General features: G+C 36.4%; 1 protein-coding gene across 1 annotated transcript in view; it reads left to right on the forward strand.

The window, feature by feature from the left end:
• The first annotated feature begins 499 nt into the window (after positions 1-499).
• LOC117407627 (bone morphogenetic protein receptor type-2-like) overlaps positions 500-19,726 on the forward strand; it is a 91,165-nt gene continuing 71,938 nt past the window's right edge. Inside the window, exons 1-2 of the mRNA XM_034924289.2 lie at positions 500-820; positions 932-1,877. Of these exons, the coding sequence (XP_034780180.2) occupies positions 1,808-1,877 (70 nt within the window). The 5' untranslated portion in view covers positions 500-820; positions 932-1,807. The remainder of the gene's footprint in view (positions 821-931; positions 1,878-19,726) is intronic.

A 19,726-nucleotide genomic window follows, 5' to 3' on the forward strand; every position in this document is an offset into this window, starting at 1 on the left:
GCAGGGCAGAGCCCTGTCTGCAAATAAAGTATTGGTATTATGTGGAGATTGGCAGGGATGGGGTTAATTCCTATCCTTGCCAAATACATGTGAGAATGTGGCTGTTCCCAAATGAGATAGTTGGTGCTAATTGGGAACAGCCACAGAGTATAAAAAGGGTGCTTGAAGCTTCAATAGGGAGAAGACCCGCACCCGCACTTGCTTTTAGTAAACACAGCACAAAACCAACGCCTATCTCCACTTGGAGACCTAGACTAAGCACATGTTTCCTTAATTAAAGGGTTGGGATGGCAAAGCCATTTTCCCAACAAAAACACTGTTAACTACACTGGACAGCTAAACTGTTTACCAGTCACGCACATTTACTTCAGTTACTACTTCGGCGTTTTCCAATCCATTGCTAGATGAAGGCATCCCCAAAATTCTTCCATATAATTCATAATCTGTTTGTGCAATAAAAAAATGTAAACTAAATACTTAACGGTGTTTTTCTCCTGTATTGTACTGTGCTAGGGTGATTTGCTATGAAGTTTTTCTAGTGTGATTCTGGTCGTGCACCACCAGTAGGCGCTCTCTCACTCCCGCATAATTTTACAACGTTTTAAAGTTCGGTTGTGTGGCTGCTGCATGCAAGGCAGAAACAATCCCTGGACGAGGCGTTTCCCAGGCAGCGAGTGTGTCTGAGTCTCAGACGCTCTGTATCGCTGTCTGCTCCATGGTCATTGCCGCTGACAGCGTTCCACTGAAGTGCAGACACAGACGGAGACAGAAACGGGGGGCAGTCTGTTCCCCCTCCAGAATATACTGGGACACTAAAAACGTAGAGAAACGTTTGTTGTTTTTTTCTGCACATTTTTTACAAAGCTAAAGGACCTCGAGTCCTCCTCAATTAATGTTTTTAGTGCTTTTACGTTTTTTTCTTTTTTAAAAGGAACAAGGGGACGTGAACGCGAGAACAAACGAGAAAAAGAGGGGGCCTCTCTAATACTCCGAGCCCGGTATCTACGCACTTCTGCTGGGATAACTGCTTGGAAACAAACAGTCGTGCACCAAAACAAGTCAAGAGTCGCGTATCGGAAATACGTTTTTTTTTTTTGTTCCAACAAAGTCAATAAATGCCTTCAAACATAAGTCGTCTGTTTGGTGATTAAGGACGTAAATAGAATTCGTGGACTGTGGACTAATTGGAGTAGCTACTGTACGCCGAATTTTGCAAAAGGCCTGTTCTTGGATTCAAGTCAATTTCTCTAATATGGCTTTTCCTTGTAAATTAAGCATATACGTTTGACATAAATAACGGTATATATTAGTCTACAAGTAACCTGTGGTTTTAATGTTAACGTTAACGTTGCTTTAAAATGACCGAAATCCACATCACTAATCGTAAATAATAATACAAAAAATATTTGGACGAAGAAGTGTAAAGGACGAACAAAATAATCTTATTTTAAACATATATTTTAAAGACAATATATAAGCATGTGTGGGGAATAACGCTATTCATTTAAAAACAAACAAAAAAAAGATGTGAGCAGTAAGAACACATTTCCAATTCTAAGAAGAAAAGTGCCTGGACTTCACTGTGAAATATATATTTATTTATTTATTTAAAGAAATGAAGAACACTGTTCTTTTAACTGACAACCAGAACCAATATAATTTGGAAACATGTTTTGCGTTGTATAATTTAAGTCTTGATTACAATCGACGAATGAATTAGCTTTATTTATTGATAGAGGAACACTGAAACATTGAAAACTTTTGGAGTCGTCTTTTCTTTCCTTGGGTCCCCAGGATTGAGTTGACTATGGCAACATTTCACCGAATGTCATTGTTGGTGTTGGGCATCACCACAGTTCTGCTTAGCACTGTAGCTGGTAAGTACAGTACACGTTCAAATCCCTTTTCAATTGGAATGCAAAGGTGAAATTACCTTGATGTATGATGCTTTTTTACCAAAATGATGAAAGCAGATCAAGTAGACGAACCCTTATTTTCTGAATAGTAAGAAGAAAAATGTTTAAAAATGTTCGGTGTTATTCTTAACAACCAAACCAGATGTTAACGTTTAGAACGGTTAAGGGGCAGACCGTGAAAGCATGAGGTTTGGACTGTGTTTATATTTAATCCATTTTTCATGTGGATGCAACAATAAAACTGTGTCTCTGGAAAATTGTAATACAGTATGCACTTGGGGCCAAGTGAGAACAGTAGTTTACTCTAATACATTTTTTGAGGTATATTTTTTATTTTTATTGTATACGTTTGTTGCCAGATTTAGGCTACTGTTAGCAGAATTGTGGTGTTGGGTTCAGTTTTATATCTCTTACAGTACTTTATGTACCATGGCAGTGATGCACCAATTCGTGCAGTGTCCGATCACAGTACCACAGATGAAAATTAAGCAAAGGTAACGAAAATTGTATGACCTTTTCCAGTAACTGGCTACTCAAACACAATCCTGTGAAATAGGTATCTTAACTGGATAAAACATTTTTTTCTCATTTTGAATTTAACAGGATCAGTTTGGACTACACATTTAATAATTCTCTAGCTTTATTTACTAAACCGTGGAGCATGACTTAATGTGAGACTAAAATCCAATTTTAACCCAAATGTACAGTAACACGTATGCAGACAAAACAGTCTACCAGATTACCAGCAACTGTGAGTTATGCCACAAAATAATAATAATAATAATTATTATTATTTATTATTATTATTATTATTTATTATTATTCTTATTATTCTTATTATTATTATTATTAAACAGTCTACTATCCTCACAACTCTCATAAGTAGAAAACGTGTTCTCAGGTTTAAAATTGTATACAGCCATGCTTAAGGTTTCACAGACTCTGATTAACCCCAATCGCCCTGGATAAGGGCGTCTGCTAAGAAATAAATAATAATAATAATCACTGTTTTAATGTTAATTTGGTTAAGGTAGTCCAAAAATAGTATTAAGGGCTCTGTGGAAACCACCCATAAGAGAAATGTATTCAAACAAAAAACAAAAACAAAACAAAAACAACAAATTTTGGTCATTGAACAATTACTTAATCACTTATTTTCATTAAAATGAACGTGAGGTGTAGGAACAGACAGACCTGTGTTTTAACAATGGCATGTAGTTGCCTGTGTGGGATATATGATCTAATTTCAAAGGGGTACAAATACAAAACAGTTAATCAGTACCACATTAGTACTGTAGAATTCTATAGTGTTCTGTAGAACATACTATAATATTCTAATGAAAAATGTCAGGTTTTTCATAGCTGTGGTGTATGTTTGACCCTTGAACAGGCAACACTGTCATCTTGCGTTAATTAGGTTACCAGGTCAGTCTGGCTGCAGAAAGCTGGATTGATGCTGGCAAAGATAGAGGATACATTGCAAAGTTTGTATTTGCATTAAGGTGGGCTGGGCAAGGCAGGGTTCCCAAATAAGTAGCTCATCAATCTAATATGTAATCACATGATGTGGAATCATTGTGTGAGTTACTAATTTGTCATTTCTTTCCGTCCGTGCATCTTTATACATTTGTATCATTGCATCTCCTTTATTGTCACCATCAGGGATGCATCACCGGCAATGTGGATGTATCAGTCTGTTCATATGTCACATTTCAGAATTTAACTCTGAAGATGGATAAAACCTATTGTAAAATCTGTAAATTCAAGCTTTCTGTTTTGATTCATTCTCCAGATATTCCCACTTGCTGTTTTGAGATTTTTACTGTAGATACCCAATGAAACTAGAATGATTAGACTCAAACAAGACATGCTACTGGAATGCAATTAAACAGTAGCCCTTTCTGTAATAATTAAGTGGTTGGATTTCAAGCTTTGTCCTTGGGGTAAATTGAAGCTACCGTTAAGCCTTGACAAAAAGATAAGACAGACTATAGTTGTTGGAAATAAGATTGATAGTAAAGGAAGGTTTGTATTTTTAAACGCACATTATGGAACAAGAAAACATACCAGCAACCTTATAAAGTCTACGCTAACAGATTGTATTGCCTCTCTTAAACAATATTCAATACCTGTAATACCAAAAGCATTGTGATCTTGAGAATGTAGCTACCAACTGTTTGGAGCAAAATCCTGGAATGAAATTGTTGGGTTTGTATCTTAGCCCAAGATTGCCTATCCTGAAGCTGCACAGGACTGGAATCCTCCATGCTCCTATCTGACCAGTACACTGTGTTAATGCAATTGTACTTTTGTGTGTGCATTTTTTTTTAATTTTTAATTTTTAATTTATGTAGTTTGTTACTTTGTATTTCCCCTAGGTGACCTTGCTTCGCTAAGTGAGAAGGTTTCATTTTAAGGACAGAGTGTCGAAAGCACTGGGTGAAAAGCCAAGATTTGCTAGATGGCTTTAATTTGAAATTGCTTTTATTGTTTAGTAAGCAATCCGCAAGATCAGATGTCAAGGGAGAGGTCCTGGTCCACTGCTAGTAAACTACTGTAGAACAGGACCGGATGAAAGAAAGGCATCAAAATAACTCATACTCCACACTTTATAAGGTCATTTTATATTAAAATAAAATTACTGATGGCAGAGGGTTTATTTTTAAACTTGTTTAGTATTCTTTGATCTCTTTCTTTATGGATTAATTAAAAAATATTTTTTTGTATAATTTTGTATTCATCATTTCTGAAAACAAATAAGAAAAAATAAATATGCTTAATCTCTTAGACGCTTCAGATTAGTATTCCCTTCTGGACATCTTCAAAGTCAGTAGTTTCTTAAAAATAGAATCCCTCAGGGCCCTCGGTGTTGGTTGGTTGTTGGGCAGAAAAGACAGCAGTGTAATAGCTTTAAAGAACTATTATATTGTGTGCAGTTCTATTGAGGTTTATTTTTACGAAATAATTCTACTAAGATAGGTTTGTGAGGTGCCATCTGACTTTGCACTTGCAAACAATTTGCTGTATTTACTGGTAAAGTCCAGAGATTTATTTTTATTTATTTATTTATTTATTTATTTATTTATTTATTTATTTATTTATTATTTTTTTGGGGTTGATCTCAGAATTGTAGTTTTGTTTATATTCGATTGGGAAAACAACTAAAGAAAAAGGTTTTTTTCCCCAAATAGAAATAATCTGTAACTCTGCTGGATAAGGTACAGTTAGAACAAATCGAGACTTTCACTCTTGTAAAGGTTAAGCCCTTTGCAGATTGATTTCGTTCAGAGCGCAGGTACAGCACCACAGCCTTTATTCTCTAGAACTTTCCCAATTGATTTCTTTGAATGATGTATGAGCTTTTGTTTCTGGTTCTGACATAGGATTTATTTTGTTTTCTGAAGCTTAACATGCTGAATTAAAGGATTTTTCTTCTTTATCATGGCCTGTCGTCTCTCTTCTGCTGACCAAAGATTTGTAACATTGCCACAGTAAGGAGGTCCTATCATAACATTTGTTAAACTGAGTTTAGGTAGAAAGGATGTGCATAAAACAATAGGACCCTGTTTTGAAGCATACTATTCTACAAATAAAATACTACCTCTAAAATAAAATAATCAGTACGCATAGAACTACATTTCTGAAGAGTTACTTCTGGTTTTATTTTCTTGAAGCTATTGCAGGCCTCTTCCTCTTTGCGGGGAATAAAAGTCTTTGCATTTGCTTCAAAATACAGCATTGACTTTTTCAACAATGGGGAAAAATCAGCAGCAAGTTGATTGAATTGTTTTGACATTCATCCTCATGGTAGAAGCATTTTGTTCCTACATTACAGATAATGATGATTCTCATTCATTGCTTCTGGTATTTCTACAAAAATAATCGTCTGCAGTACATCAATCACAGTAGATCACTGGGGGAACGATGTATGTATCTTCCAGTGAAAAAGTGAAAATTACTTTTATTGTTGGAATGAGATTTATTGTTTATTTTGTAGTATTTTGATGGGGGAAATAGATTATCCTTGACAGGTAGATTTTAAAGATGATTTAGGGGCTTCAACCTGCTTGCTTTATCATTAAAATTGGCCATTTATAGCAGTTGCTATTTGCTATAATACCAGAATAATGGAAGGATTTGTCTTTACTTATTGGCCTGAGACCAGGGTTCAGTCAGCTGCCCTAAGCAATTATTTTTCCATTAGTGAGGCTATTTACCAGAGGATGCATATTTGTAATATTTTTTAAAGTACTGTACTTTCACCCAGTCATTGTAATCCTAATTAAGCACATTGTCTCTTGACTGGTTGGAGGTATGTAGCATAACAAAGGAATGGAACAACCTCTTGTTTTTAACTTTTTAGGCTTGGCATTATGCAGCAAAAGCCACAAATTATAGTTGATGCTTTCAGAGCCGAAAGGTGTGTTTTTGTTTTAAATCGGCTGCCTGTGTCCAATGGCCAGCACCAGCTGTTTGTTTTTTAACCCTTGCTCGTACAGTATATAACCAGCACAAATGTTAAGGGGTCATGATTCATATCATCAATGATTATACTTTGTATTCAAACCATTCTATTTAAGAAGCCACATATGTACCCATCCTTAAAGTATTTCCCTTTTACATCTTAAGTAAAATCGTATCTAAAGTGGTCATTAGTGTTCAATGTGTTTTATTTTTACCCTGAACATCAAGGTAACAAGGGAGGCAGTATGATGAACCAGGATATATTCTGACATTGTGCGGCTTGTTACCTTGAAGAACCTCCATGATCCCTGCAGGAATTCAAAACATTTAAAATAAAACAAATGTTTAAGTCAGCTTTTAATGTCTCAACAAATATTTTTTAATGTTCATTTGTTTTGGGTAGTTTGGGAAACAAGTCAGCTTATACTATTTTTATGGTAAGTTGGGTTCATTATGAATAAATGGGTGTCAGTGCTCTCTCTCATTGCAAAGAGCGGAGACAGTAATGTATAATTGTTATATTATGTGTAGGAGTGGCTGACACAAAGAACAGACCACAGATCAACACTGTACATCACAGAAAGGGTCAGACATGGCAGAACAAGACGGGAGGGTGAGATAAGAGACATGTTCAGGAATTCATGGATAAGAACCTGTGGCTGATGATTTATGAAGATCTGGCCCGATGCTTGTGAGGTCCAGTAGTGGATGCTGACAATATGAAGATTAGGTTTAAAACTAGTTTGCTTTGTACAAATTTTAAACTGGATTTTGGCGCTGTCAGCAGTTTACAGTACTTTTGAGTCGGTAACAATAATCTGTTAACCAATTTAAATAATACTTTGAGAAGAGGTTTCCCTTTAAAAAAAAAAAAAAAAAAAAATAAATCTGTGTACAGTAAATGGACTATTAACAGGTTTTTTTTTTTTTTGTCAAACTAAGGAATACTCAATTTATATAATTCTGGTAAAAACAATGAAAGGCTGCCCCTCTTAAAGACTTTATTTAAAGATGAAGGGCAGAGAAAGTGCCTCTAGTTGTGTAAAAAAAATACAAATTCAAATCACAGTGAGTATAATGTTTTATATTTATATATATATATATATATATATATATATATATATATATATATATATATATATATATATATATATATATATATATATATAATATATATATAATTAAGAGTTTTAGTGGGGGTTATTCTTGGCTCACTCTGATAAGGCCAAGTCTCAGGCAGTAATTGTGCGTGCTGCACTTATTCTTTAAATAATTTATATACGCAATGCAAATATTTTCAAATAGCATGTTTACAAAGATAACCATGAATAAACTAAAATAAGAGAATAGATAGTGTCTTGCTTTGTTTCAATTGGGCACATTTGTCAACACTTCTCTGTTTTAAAGATCGCTCATCCCCAGTACAATTATTCAGAGAAAGTGGATTCGTAAGTAAATCTGCTACGGTGTTTCTCTTGTCTGGTGAAATTAAAAAATATATATATAGAGAATTAAATTCTAAATACTGAAATGTATTATTTTTCTCAATAAATCGGTGAAATTCAGTGCTTACCCGGCATATTAACACCCTGCCTCTGCTCATGAATGATTGGACAGCTGTCAGATCTTTCACTTTCCCATTGGCTACTCACTCGCCTTCAATTTTCATGCAGAATACCGTGAATGGCCTCAGCTTGCTTATGATTGGACAGCTGTGTAAAATTTGGCAGATATTTGACTCTCCTATTGGTTAAACTTACTGTCAGTGCCTGCAACTGAAACAGACACAGTTTATGTCCCACCCAGCTAACTTATGACTGGGCTACTGCAGAGAAAATACAGATATTCAATTGGTTGATCATATTGCAGAGGCCCTTCAGGGAAAAAAAAAAAAAAAAAAAGTAGAGTACGTACAAGCACAGCATAAGTGAGCAGCACTGTCAACAGACTGCTGTGACGCTTTTGTTGGAAAACATGTTTAAAGTTTTATTTAGTTTCCCACGCTACGACCCGCCAGAAATGTGTTCACGATCCATAACAGCTGCCGCGGGCACCACTTTGAGGACCACTGCTCTAGTGGAAGTTGGTTTTTACAGCCGGCTTAGCCCAACATATTTTTTTTTATTACCCACCCGTTTTGCTTGACATTTTAATACATTGCACACTCAGGTTTGTATTCGTAATGGTTAGAGACATGGACTTAAGTACAGTCGGCAACAAGCCAGATCCTCTTTCAGGAGCAAACGGTAGACCATCCATGACTAGACAATAAAGGTATCCTCTTGTGACCATGTGGACCAGCAAACTTAAAACGAAAGCAGCCAACTTATACAAGTGTGTGCATGTTTGGGTATTGTATGTCAGGGTTGATATGTTTCAGGTACTGTTTGAAAAATATGTAATTCAACCCAGATTTAGCTAAGGTAGTCCAGAATTGGTGCTAGTCAAGACGTGAAACCAGTCCTTGCTCTTTTAGTGGTGGTGGTGTTTTTATTTTTAAGGAATTAAATCATCCAACAAACAAAAAATTACCAGTAAGAGCTACTGTGTAGATTGTGAGTTGATAACAGCTTTGACTTTGCAATTTAGTGTTTTCTAAGTATGTTTGCATTGCATTGTCACTAGCTGTGTGCCTAGCAGGCCAGGTTTATCAGATCCTATTGTTCATATTTAACTGGGAATCCTCTGAATGTGCAGTGAGTACAAAACTAATAGGGTGCATTCTTATCCCAGAAACTGACACTTTAATTACTAAAAGCAGTACTCTGCCCCAGAGAAGACTAGAGCTACAACTATCTGTTGGCACATGTATCTGTAAGACAGACAATACAGGGGTAGTTGTTTGTTTAGTCTTTTAATAAGCAGCATTCAGCATTTCTTTGCTGAACAGTATCTTTTATTTGTGCACTTTTAGACATCCATTTCTTGATTGAAATTTTGCAGGTATACCAGATAATAAAGTAACCAATAAAGTAGCATGATAATGTCTCAATTTTTATCCAATGTTATAATTACATGATCCAAAACTTTACGGATTTTGGTTGCCGTGTCATTTTCAGAAACCAATCTTTTTTTTTTTTTTTTTTTGGATTTCTACCTAAAAGTGTAAATGCTAATAATGTGTAGGCATAACAATTCCTTACATTAAGTCGGATTCGGTGAAAGAACTGTTCTCCAGGTTGCATAACGTATATCCTGTCTTGTTTGGTTTAATATAATAACATCAGGCCAGAAAGCATATTTATAATTGTTATCCAAGTAGAAGCCCTGAAAAATGAAAGATGTATCTTTTTATCTTTAAAGAAGGTAGTATCCCAACAGACTAGTCCTCCTTTCAGAGAGCCTGCTTCCTGGTGCAAACCCTGTTACTATCTGTCTGCCATCAGTGCCTGGGGCAGCCAGAGCTAATTATTATGACATGGTATCCTCCCCCAGACAGAGCTGCACATATATCATGGAAGACTGAGCATGTTTTTAATTTATTTTTCTACTCCCCCGGCTTTTTACCAGGAGCTTTATGTAATGATCTAGTTATTCATATGGGTGATTTAGGGATTACAGTAGGCTCTTGCTACACCTTTTTATTCAACCAGTTAAAATTAATAAAATAAAATGCCATCCACCATGTTGAAAGAAATGTCAATACAGCGATGACCAAAAGTTTTGAGAAAAGAATGTGCACTTAGAATTTTAGGAATAAAAGCCATAATAGTAGTGCAGTATTACATGTTAGATTTCTAAATGTCATATTTATCAATTTTTGCAGTTTTTCGTGAAGTATACAGGAAAACTACAAAGCGGTATGTAATTCAATGTTAACGTAACATTATTCAGCAGGTTTCATTCGACTTTATGAATCAAAATTGGTTAATTCTATATGGTGATGCAAAACCTTTGTATTTACCAGTATTTTGCTAGAGAAATGTATAAAAGCCAAATCCAAAACTAAAATGATTTCTGTTCTGTTTATCTAGGCAGGATTTTAATAAGCGCATTCCTGATCCCCTTTTTTGAGCATTCTGTAACAAAAAGCCTTCAGAGTATTTGTGCAAAGTAGCAGCGTTATAAATGGTGAATAAAGGGGTGATTATTTATTTATTTTATTTATTTATTTATTTATTTATTTTTATTTATTTAGGATTATAAATAGGAAGGCAATGGATGTATTTTATGTACTGTGTAATTTATAATCAGGCCAAAGTTATATGAATCCAGGAGGATTCAACCTGCACATGCTTGTTTGACGCTGATATTTAAGGTATGAGGAACATTTGAATGGGCAAAATAACTGGAAAGAGAAAAGGAAACCATGAAGAAGTTAATGCAAGTAAAGTCACTGTTGCCAATTGTGCGTGAGGTATTAAAACCTTTCCACATATTGTGCAGTGCTCGGGTCCAATCCTGGTCGAAATGGTTGCTAGAAAGTAAAATCTAGAGAAGTTCTCAATGAAGCACTAGACTGATTTTGAGTTTAAGTCTTAAGACTAGTGATGGGTACCAATATCAATGTTTTTTATATGGTATCGATAATGATTTCCATATCGCAATATCGTGGGATTAAAAACAAAAAAATTCACGTATGCTCGCATACTATTGCTAAAAATAGAAAGGCAGTGTAATCAGATGTATTTTATATTAAGATACAACAAACCCTATACATACCCTATACATTGTAAGCCTCGTAGGCAACCACCACATACTAAAGTATTATTTAACCATTTTATTCCATTGATTGGCGTTTCGGATTATTTTAAGATAGGTGCATGCGTCAGCGGTTCATTGCATTTTGTCGGTGTGATTTACTTACGCTATTAATGTATTTTAAAAATGTGACCTTTTGATATTATAAATGAGATGTACTTTTAAAACACCAAAACACATCTAAAATGCGGCATGACACATATGTAATACTTTGAGGTGTCATGAGTCAGCATTTACACGCAGAGCAGAGATTCAGTTACTTCTGGATTGGCTAAAAAGTTGTGCGCTCCACAGTGAAGTATAGAAATATTTCGGTATTGAGGTGGCTGATGATGTAATAGTAAAACAATATAACAAGACCTTGTTTTTCTCCATGGGTATTGTGAAGTAAAGCACCACTAATTTAAAGTAAGTTATTGCTTTTCATATGTAAGTGTCTGTAAACGTTTATATGTTTTTCATATTGCAATTGTGTTATTATATTTTTCTGTGTTTTGGAAGAGTACGTGCACGATATCGATACTCAATGTTCATATCGTTGAGCACCACTAGTTAAGACTACTTCTTGAAGCACTTTTCTTTTTTTACTCGTCTGCCTTTAAAAAGTGAACTGCACTGCACATTATCCTGCACATGTTTTAGACTACAGTAGGTCTTGATAGGAAATGCTATCCGTGAAGGAGCACATTCTTTTAACAGTGATAACACTGGAAAATGGTAACTCATTAGTCAAGAGCCGACTTAATGCCCAGGTCTGAAATATCTAAAAAACAAAGTGCTTGAAAATCCATTGGTTTTATGTTCTTCCCCCTTTTTAAAACATCCTTGACATTTCTAGTTTTAAGGATTTGATAGGCTTGTTTTCTATTAGCACTAATAGAATTTATCATAACAGTTCTCTCCAACTGAGTGGTTACCAAGGTGCTGTTTGGCAGATTAGTCTTGGGAGGGGGGAGGTCTTGTAACAAATGGCCATGCATCAGACTTTGTTGTTCTTAACACTTTACACTTAAAGATTATTTAACAATGTACATTAATATATCAGTTTGCATATCAAATCAAATCTGTTTTTGTAGGGACAGCCAAGGTTGCAGTCCACATCCCAGTGTTTATCAGAATGCCTTAGGAAATGTGCCATCATTGCTTCTAGAACTGCACAGCCACGCATCTGTTTTACAGCTGCTATTTCTACAAATTATTTATTGGCTTTTTATTTAATAATAGGCAATTAACTATGATTAATATCCAATGTAGTAACAGCTGGTCCAATCTCAGAAAGCCCAAACCAAGTTTTTTTAAAAATGTGATTTTAAATAACATATGATGTTTTGGAATATTTAGGTCCTTATTTAAATGATTGCTGCATTCAGGAAAACCTTGAGGTAGCATGGAGAACGTTAAGCACTACAGCACATAGTGTAGCAAAGGAAGCTAGGGTGAAGAATGGATACAGCAGAGCTTATCATTGCACATCACTGAGAGCGGCAACCAACATGGAGACAGAAAGGTGGTCCATAGCTCGACAGTTTGCAGTGTATGCAACAATTGTAGAGCAACATGGAGAATGACCACCAGTGATGATGATGTCAGAGCATTTCTATACATTAGGGAATGTGCATTGTTTGTTAAGGGAGTAAAAAGACTATAAAAATAAGTTTTTAACTGATCAAAAGGAATTCTAAGTAAAATGTTAGTGTATTGGAAATTCTAATTGAAATTAACAAATGTTGTAATACAAAATTTTGATTATTTATTAATTTATTTCCTGGAAAACAGATGGTTGGTTCCATGAATTACAACATTGGGTTCTGTTTTAATGGTAAACACTTCATTGGATTCTCCTTGAGCCTGGTAAACTACCCTAATGTGGACCATTCCACTCTTTTTTATGCATTTAGTAATATATGGGTTAATATTTCAATATTTAGATCCACTGCTGTTTATCATTAAAGTAGACACCAGTATCTTTACATTGTAATTTGCAATCAGCTCAGTTACAGATGCAGTTGAAATTGTATTCTGATGTCCAAACTTAGAAACTTAGTTATTGAAATGGCTGGTTAAAATGCAGACGATTCCCAAAATGTGGGAATATTTTAATAATGTCTGATCCCTCCATGATATATTGTCTCTCCTTTGCTAAACTATGAACTATAGTGCCTTTTCTGGCAAGGCGGTGCAGGGAATCCCAAGGTCTTAATAGTACAATTTAAGGATTTAATACTCAATACCTATATCAATAAATAGAAAAATAAAAACATTCCAGCTGACATGGACTAATGCATGTATTAAAGGAAATTCAGTCATATCTTCTTATCTGATTTATAAATACACAATCTGAATTGCCAGATTCTCTGCATAGTATACAGAATGCAATCGTCATTGTTCTAACATGATCTATGGGTCTATATTGAACATCCAGCACAGTAACGGAAGAGAACTAATGTTAACATTCCCAAGAGTGCTGTGCATCTTTAAACACCACTAATCAGGAAATGCTGGCTTTCATCTGAACTCCCTGAACTACAGTATAATTACTCAGGGATAGAGAATATTTCTAGCAATACAGGCCTACATCTGAAATGTATGTACTGGCATATAGTACTGTATGTGTAGTGTGGCATGTCTGACTAAACCATTTAAAACAAATACCAAAAATATCAATTTGTGCACTTTTTTTTTTTCAAATCTAAATACTAAATTTTATTGTTTTTTAGTTTTCTGCTGAAATCTTGTATTAATTATGGTTTCAAGCCGTATGTCTGTCTTAATTCCAATACAAGAAATCAAAAAAAATCTGTTAGTTCCCAATAAATTCTATTTGAATCGCAATGTATTCCACAATTTAGTAATTCAGACGAGCAGTTACATTGTGTGTTACAGCTGATATCCCTGAAGCTTGGTAAAAGAGGAAGAAGTCTAAATAATTGAAAAGGCAAAAATCGGTTTTAAATCATTTGCTTGCTGAAGCAACACAGGTGGAGGACAGAGTGAAGGGTGCCACTGGGGGGCGGGTGGGTTGAAGGGTTATGGGCCTTGTGTGTTTTTACTTTAAAATCTCCAAAGAAACTGAACTAGGACACCTGCTAGAGAGCCTCCCCAGTCTCCAGAATGCAAGTTTTGCCGTTTGCAGAAACAGCTCTCTGTCTCTCTCGTTCCTGGCGAGCTGCCACACACAATCTTTTTTCATTTTTTATGCTTCAGTTCTTTGTCCTTTTCTACATTTCAGTAAACACAGCGAATGATTTTCAATTAAATGGCAAGCAGAACTGTGACAGGGTTATTGACTTTGTGCTACAGTAAGTGCTGCAAACCCTGTAGAAACAACATATACATGTATTTATGTGTTTTTGTTTTTCTATAAGAAAATAAAATGTCAACATGTTCATATTTCTTTCTCGCAAAAGAAACTATCAATTTGAAAAACAAATCCTTCAGTCTTCAGAATGCCATAAACTAAAATAGTTGAGATTTGCATTTCATGGCCATGTGGTGCCATGATGAGAGCAGCACACATTCCCACTAGGTTACTAGCAAACAATTTCTATCAGAGGCAGACCATTTCTAAAAACACTCATGCATTGCAATAGTGAGACGCAAAAATGAGACTGTTTAGAAGTACAGCTGATGTTGGCTGGGGGGGGGGGGGGGGGGGGGGTTTCTTCTAAACCCATACTAATAATATGCCCGTATCCATACAGTAGTGACTCCACACAAGTTGAAATTATAAAACCAGTTGTTGAAATAACATTATTATGTTTCTGTTATAAAAACAAAAAAGGATATCTACAACAAAAAGCACACTACCATGTGTTATTGTTATTAGTTTATTTAGCAGCTGCCTTTATCCAAGGCGACTTACAGAGACTAGGGTGTGTGAACTATGCATCAGCTGCATTGTCACTTACAAGTGCGTCTCACCTGAAAGACGGCGCACAAGGAGGTTAAGCGACTTGCTCAGGGTCACACAATGAGTCAGTGGCTGAGGTGGGATTTGAACCGGTGACCTCCTGGTTACAAACCCTTTTCTTTAACCACTGGACCACACGTGTCATTAAGCGGTGAACATGGGCGTGGTAAAGAACTCGCTAGAGGCTTTGCAGGATGACCACATGTTTATTGTTGCTCGGTGTGAAACAACAGTGTCAAAAATGGTCTAGAGATTAATAACATTTTTTTTTGTAAAAGAGTAGATGTTAAGAAATAAAGCAAGGTTTTGTTTGAAAGTGTTGGAATTCTGTGATTGATTTTCTAAATACTGTATAACAAACTCGTAAAAAAACAAAACCTTGCACTTTTTTTTTTTTTTTTTGCTGTAGAGGGAGTTGGTTTTAGTTTTGTGTCAGTCAATGGTATATTTTTTACACAGTTAGGCATCAGTGCCATGCAGGTTATACCCATCTTCTTTCCACAGTGGCTTGTGTTTTGGTTAATCCATAGACAATGGCTGTGTTCCACTAGAGGATCGTTTGCCATGGCTATTTGATTGCAGCACAAAACAAATCCGGACATGCATTGATGCACATTCAGATGTTGATTCTTTGGGGTCTGTTCAGTTGATCGAAATCGTGACTGAAATAATTGGCTTAACAATCAAATATCGAAATGTGTGAGTCTTTAGTGTGTAACATACTATAGGAATCGCACCGTGTATGGATTTAAATGGTGACTATTTAGTTATGATATTGTTTCTCTCAATTAAATAGACTCCCATGTGTCTAAGCTATTTTAAACCCATTACAATTGTTTTAGTTTCATTTTTGGGTTGACTTAAGTTTTTAATCAACTTGCATTTAAACAAAATTGCGGTCTGTATTTTTCTTTAATGGTAATTTGTGTCTGATCTGCTGATGTACTGAGGAGAGTCCAGGAAGTTAATCACAGCGAGGAAATCTGGGAAAGGAATTTTAATTGATTAATCGACTTCGTTTTTAGCTATTTGTTACTGCAGCGGCAAACAAATCATGTATTATCGAGCTTGATCTTCACCTGGTGACAACAGTCATGAATTGTAGCCTTCACTTCAAAGTGATTCAGCTGCAAGTTGCTATGGTGACAGTGTTATAAAGAGTCATCTAGCAGCTTGGAGAACAACAGCAGTACAGTGTCTTTTATGATTTAACATTGTCAGGTGTAGGAGGAAGACAGGATTTGTACTTGATGTAATTATCACATTATATAGAGTACTACTGTACCCCATTCTATTTTAATTATCTGTGGCCCCTATTCGTTCCACACACCCAAATTAATTTGCAACACTGGACTGCATGTAACAAGGTGCGTCAACAAACTCTGCATTATCGGTGTTATTTATGTGTGAATTCAAAAGATTGTGAAATATGTAATATGCTAAAACACTCGATTTGTATTTATGAGCAAACAAATTCCAAAATGTGTGCAGGGCTTGAATTTCAGCGCAGGATTGCGGGAATCTGCAGAGATATTTTAAGACACTAAGCTACTGTTTTTCACCCAATAGAATGCCTGAAACGCTACAACAATCTATAAGGAAGTGGGTGTCGGTGATGGAAGCACTACGAGCCGCATTCTGAGTAGTTCTGGTTAAAATAAATAAATAAATAAAAGTAGTGCTGGATATTTTAAGTACCGCAGGACTTTATTCGCTCGTACGTGATTCTCGGCCACTATCTTTAAGGATTCTAGAAACTCGGTACTACACTGCAGTAAGTTTTGAAAAAAAAAATACGATATTAAGTCTATCTAGGTGGTGTTTTGCAAGCGGTGACTTTTCGCTTTAACTTTTAAAACTCAGCCCCATTCATTTTTGGGGTGCCAGGGCACCGAAGGTTACGCACATATTACACAGGCACAGTAAAAGCCACCTACCTGGTTCATGGCTTGGTTAAAAGTACACTCGGGACTTTCCAAAGACATATTCAGTGTGTATGGGGTACTCCGAGATGGAACTACGATGGTCTGAAGTTAAGCCTCTCATCATGTGACAGCTTAGATTACATTTTGAGCCTATTGCTCCGTAGCAGCTAGACAGAAAGGGGCGGTATCGTTGGAAAGCTTAGAAGCTCAGCTTCCTCCCCATGTTCATTTAATTGAGGTTCAGTGGTGCAGTGTTTTGTTGTTTTTGTTTTTTACATATATTCTCATCTCTACCATATATAGTATGCCTGATCCTGTTGCAACTTACATAATATGAAAGGAAATTGTGGCATTTCGTTTGATATGTTACATGTATGCATAAATGAAAACTGAAAAACAGGCGGAAATAGGGCTGAGTGTAAAGAGTTTAAAAAAGAAATGGAGCGCTGGTTAAAAAGAAAAGCACCTTTTTCTTCTGCTGCATGCAAAAACTTCATGTCAATGGAGAGTGTTCTGTCTCACAGTGATGAACAGCTGTAGGTCTCCTGAAAGCAGCTTATTTTAAAGCAACACCAGTGTGAATAGTTTTTTATATGCAAAAGTGCCTTTTCTTTTGCCATTCCCCCCCTAAAATTTTGGTAATCCCCCCCATTGGCTGCAGCATAGGGGGGAAATCCCCCCAGCACACAATGAAATTCAAGCCCTGGTGTGGTTAGTTTGCAATGTAAATACACGTTTATGGCCCCATGTTGATGGTGGTCTGTGGGGAAAATTCCCCCCAAAAATAATCTTCGGTTGAGAACCTCTGATCAAAACCGTGACAGGTCTGAAAACTACTGATCTTAAACCCGCAGAAGCATAGTTTTCCTGCCTATGTATTTGGAGATCCTAATAACAAGAGGTGTAACAATACATTAGTCATGATATGATATTTTTTGCGTTATGCAGGTCGTGATACATAAGAACATAAGAAAGTTTATAAACGAGAGGAGGCCATTCGGCCCATCTTGCTCGTTTGGGTGTTAGTAGCTTATTGATCCCAGAATCTCATCAAGCAGCTTTTTGAAGGATCCCAGGGTGTCAGCTTCAGCAACCTTAATGGGGAGTTGGTTCCAGACTCCCACGATTCTCTGTGTAAAAAAAGTGCCTCCTATTTTCTGTTCTGAATTCCCCTCTATCTAATCTCCACTTGTGACCCCTGGTTCTTGTTTCTTTTTTTCAGGTCGAAAAAGCCCCTTTGGTCGACATTGTCAATACCTTTTAGAATTTTGAATGCTTGAATCAGATCGCCGCGTAGTCTTCTTTGTTCAAGACTGAATAGATTCAATTATTTTTTTAAATTTTTTTTATTTTATTTTTTTTCTTAATTTAGTCGTTGCCAATTATTTTTATTATTTTTATTATTTTCTCCCAATTTAGAATGGCCAATTATTTATTACGGTCGGCTCACCGCTACCACCCCTGCACTGACTCGGGAGGGCGAAGATGAACACATGCTGTCCTCCGAAGCGTGTGCCGTCAAGCCGACCGCTTTTTTTCACACTGCAGACTCGCCATGCAGCCACCCAAGAGCTACAGCATCTGAGGACAACGCAGCTCTCGGACAGCTACAGGCAAGCCCGCAGGCGCCCGGCCAGACTACAGGGGTCGCTAGTGCGCGGTGAGCCGAGGACACCCCGACTGACCTAACCCTCCCTCCCCCCGGGCGACGCTCGGCCAATTGTGCGCCGCCCCTTGGGAGCTCCCATCCTCGATCGGCAAAGGAATAGCCTGGATTCGAACTCGCGACTTGCAGGCTATAGAGCGCATCCTGCACTCACGTGGAGCGCCTTTACTGGATGCGCCACTCGGGAGCCCCAGATTCAATTATTTTAGCCCGTCTGCATACGACATGTCTTTTAAACCCTGAATAATTCTGGTTGCTCTTTGCACTCTTTCTAGAGCAGCAATATCTTTTTTGTAGCCAGGTAACCAGAACTGAACACAGTATTCTAGATGAGGTCTTACTAATGGATTGTAAAGTTTTAACATTACTTCCCTTGATTTAAATTCAACACTTTGATACAATAAACAAGAATACAAGAAATAAACCAATAATTTGAAATATCTGTAATTGTGTGTTTGTTTCTTCATAGTATTTTACCTTGTGTGGCTCCTTGGTTACAGAACAATGATATAAAATGGGTTGACATGAGGAAATACTTTTCCCTTATTGTGATCTTATAGGGTTTAGTATTGCGTTTTGTAATTTGGAGCCAGTGTCAAATTATTTAACAGATATAAATTGGTAATATGATTTAACTGGAAGCTATATCTGTGATTCATTTGCCACTCACTGTCTTCTGAAATGCAAATTCTACCCGTTTATATAACTTCATTTTTTTGTTTGTTTCCAAATGCCTTGAGCTCTGCAGCCCGTTATACAAGCGGGCAATACATAGATATGCTCCAGAAGCTTCTGTGGCCTTTCAAAAGAATATTCAAAAAGAAAATGGCAATACATGCCCTTGATGGTCTGTCTGAACATTCAAACATTTCTAAGCAGCACTCTGACTTGCAGTGCTTTAGAAACCCTGTAAACCCTGTGTCATACTTTGTATTACATACACTGTTGCTGATTTGAATGAAGCTTTGGAACTGCAGGTATAACCTGTAGTTTCATAAGGAGAAAAAGAAAACAAACAATCCACACAGAACATTTAAATTACAGAGGCTGGTGGCTCTTCAGAATTTGCATTTGTATGACTTTGAGTTTACTGTGGTGAAAGCATTGAAATCTATGAAAATACAGTGAAAACCACTGAAAAGAG

Source organism: Acipenser ruthenus, chromosome 10 (genome assembly GCF_902713425.1).
Source record: "Acipenser ruthenus chromosome 10, fAciRut3.2 maternal haplotype, whole genome shotgun sequence".
Lineage (NCBI taxonomy): Eukaryota > Metazoa > Chordata > Actinopteri > Acipenseriformes > Acipenseridae > Acipenser > Acipenser ruthenus.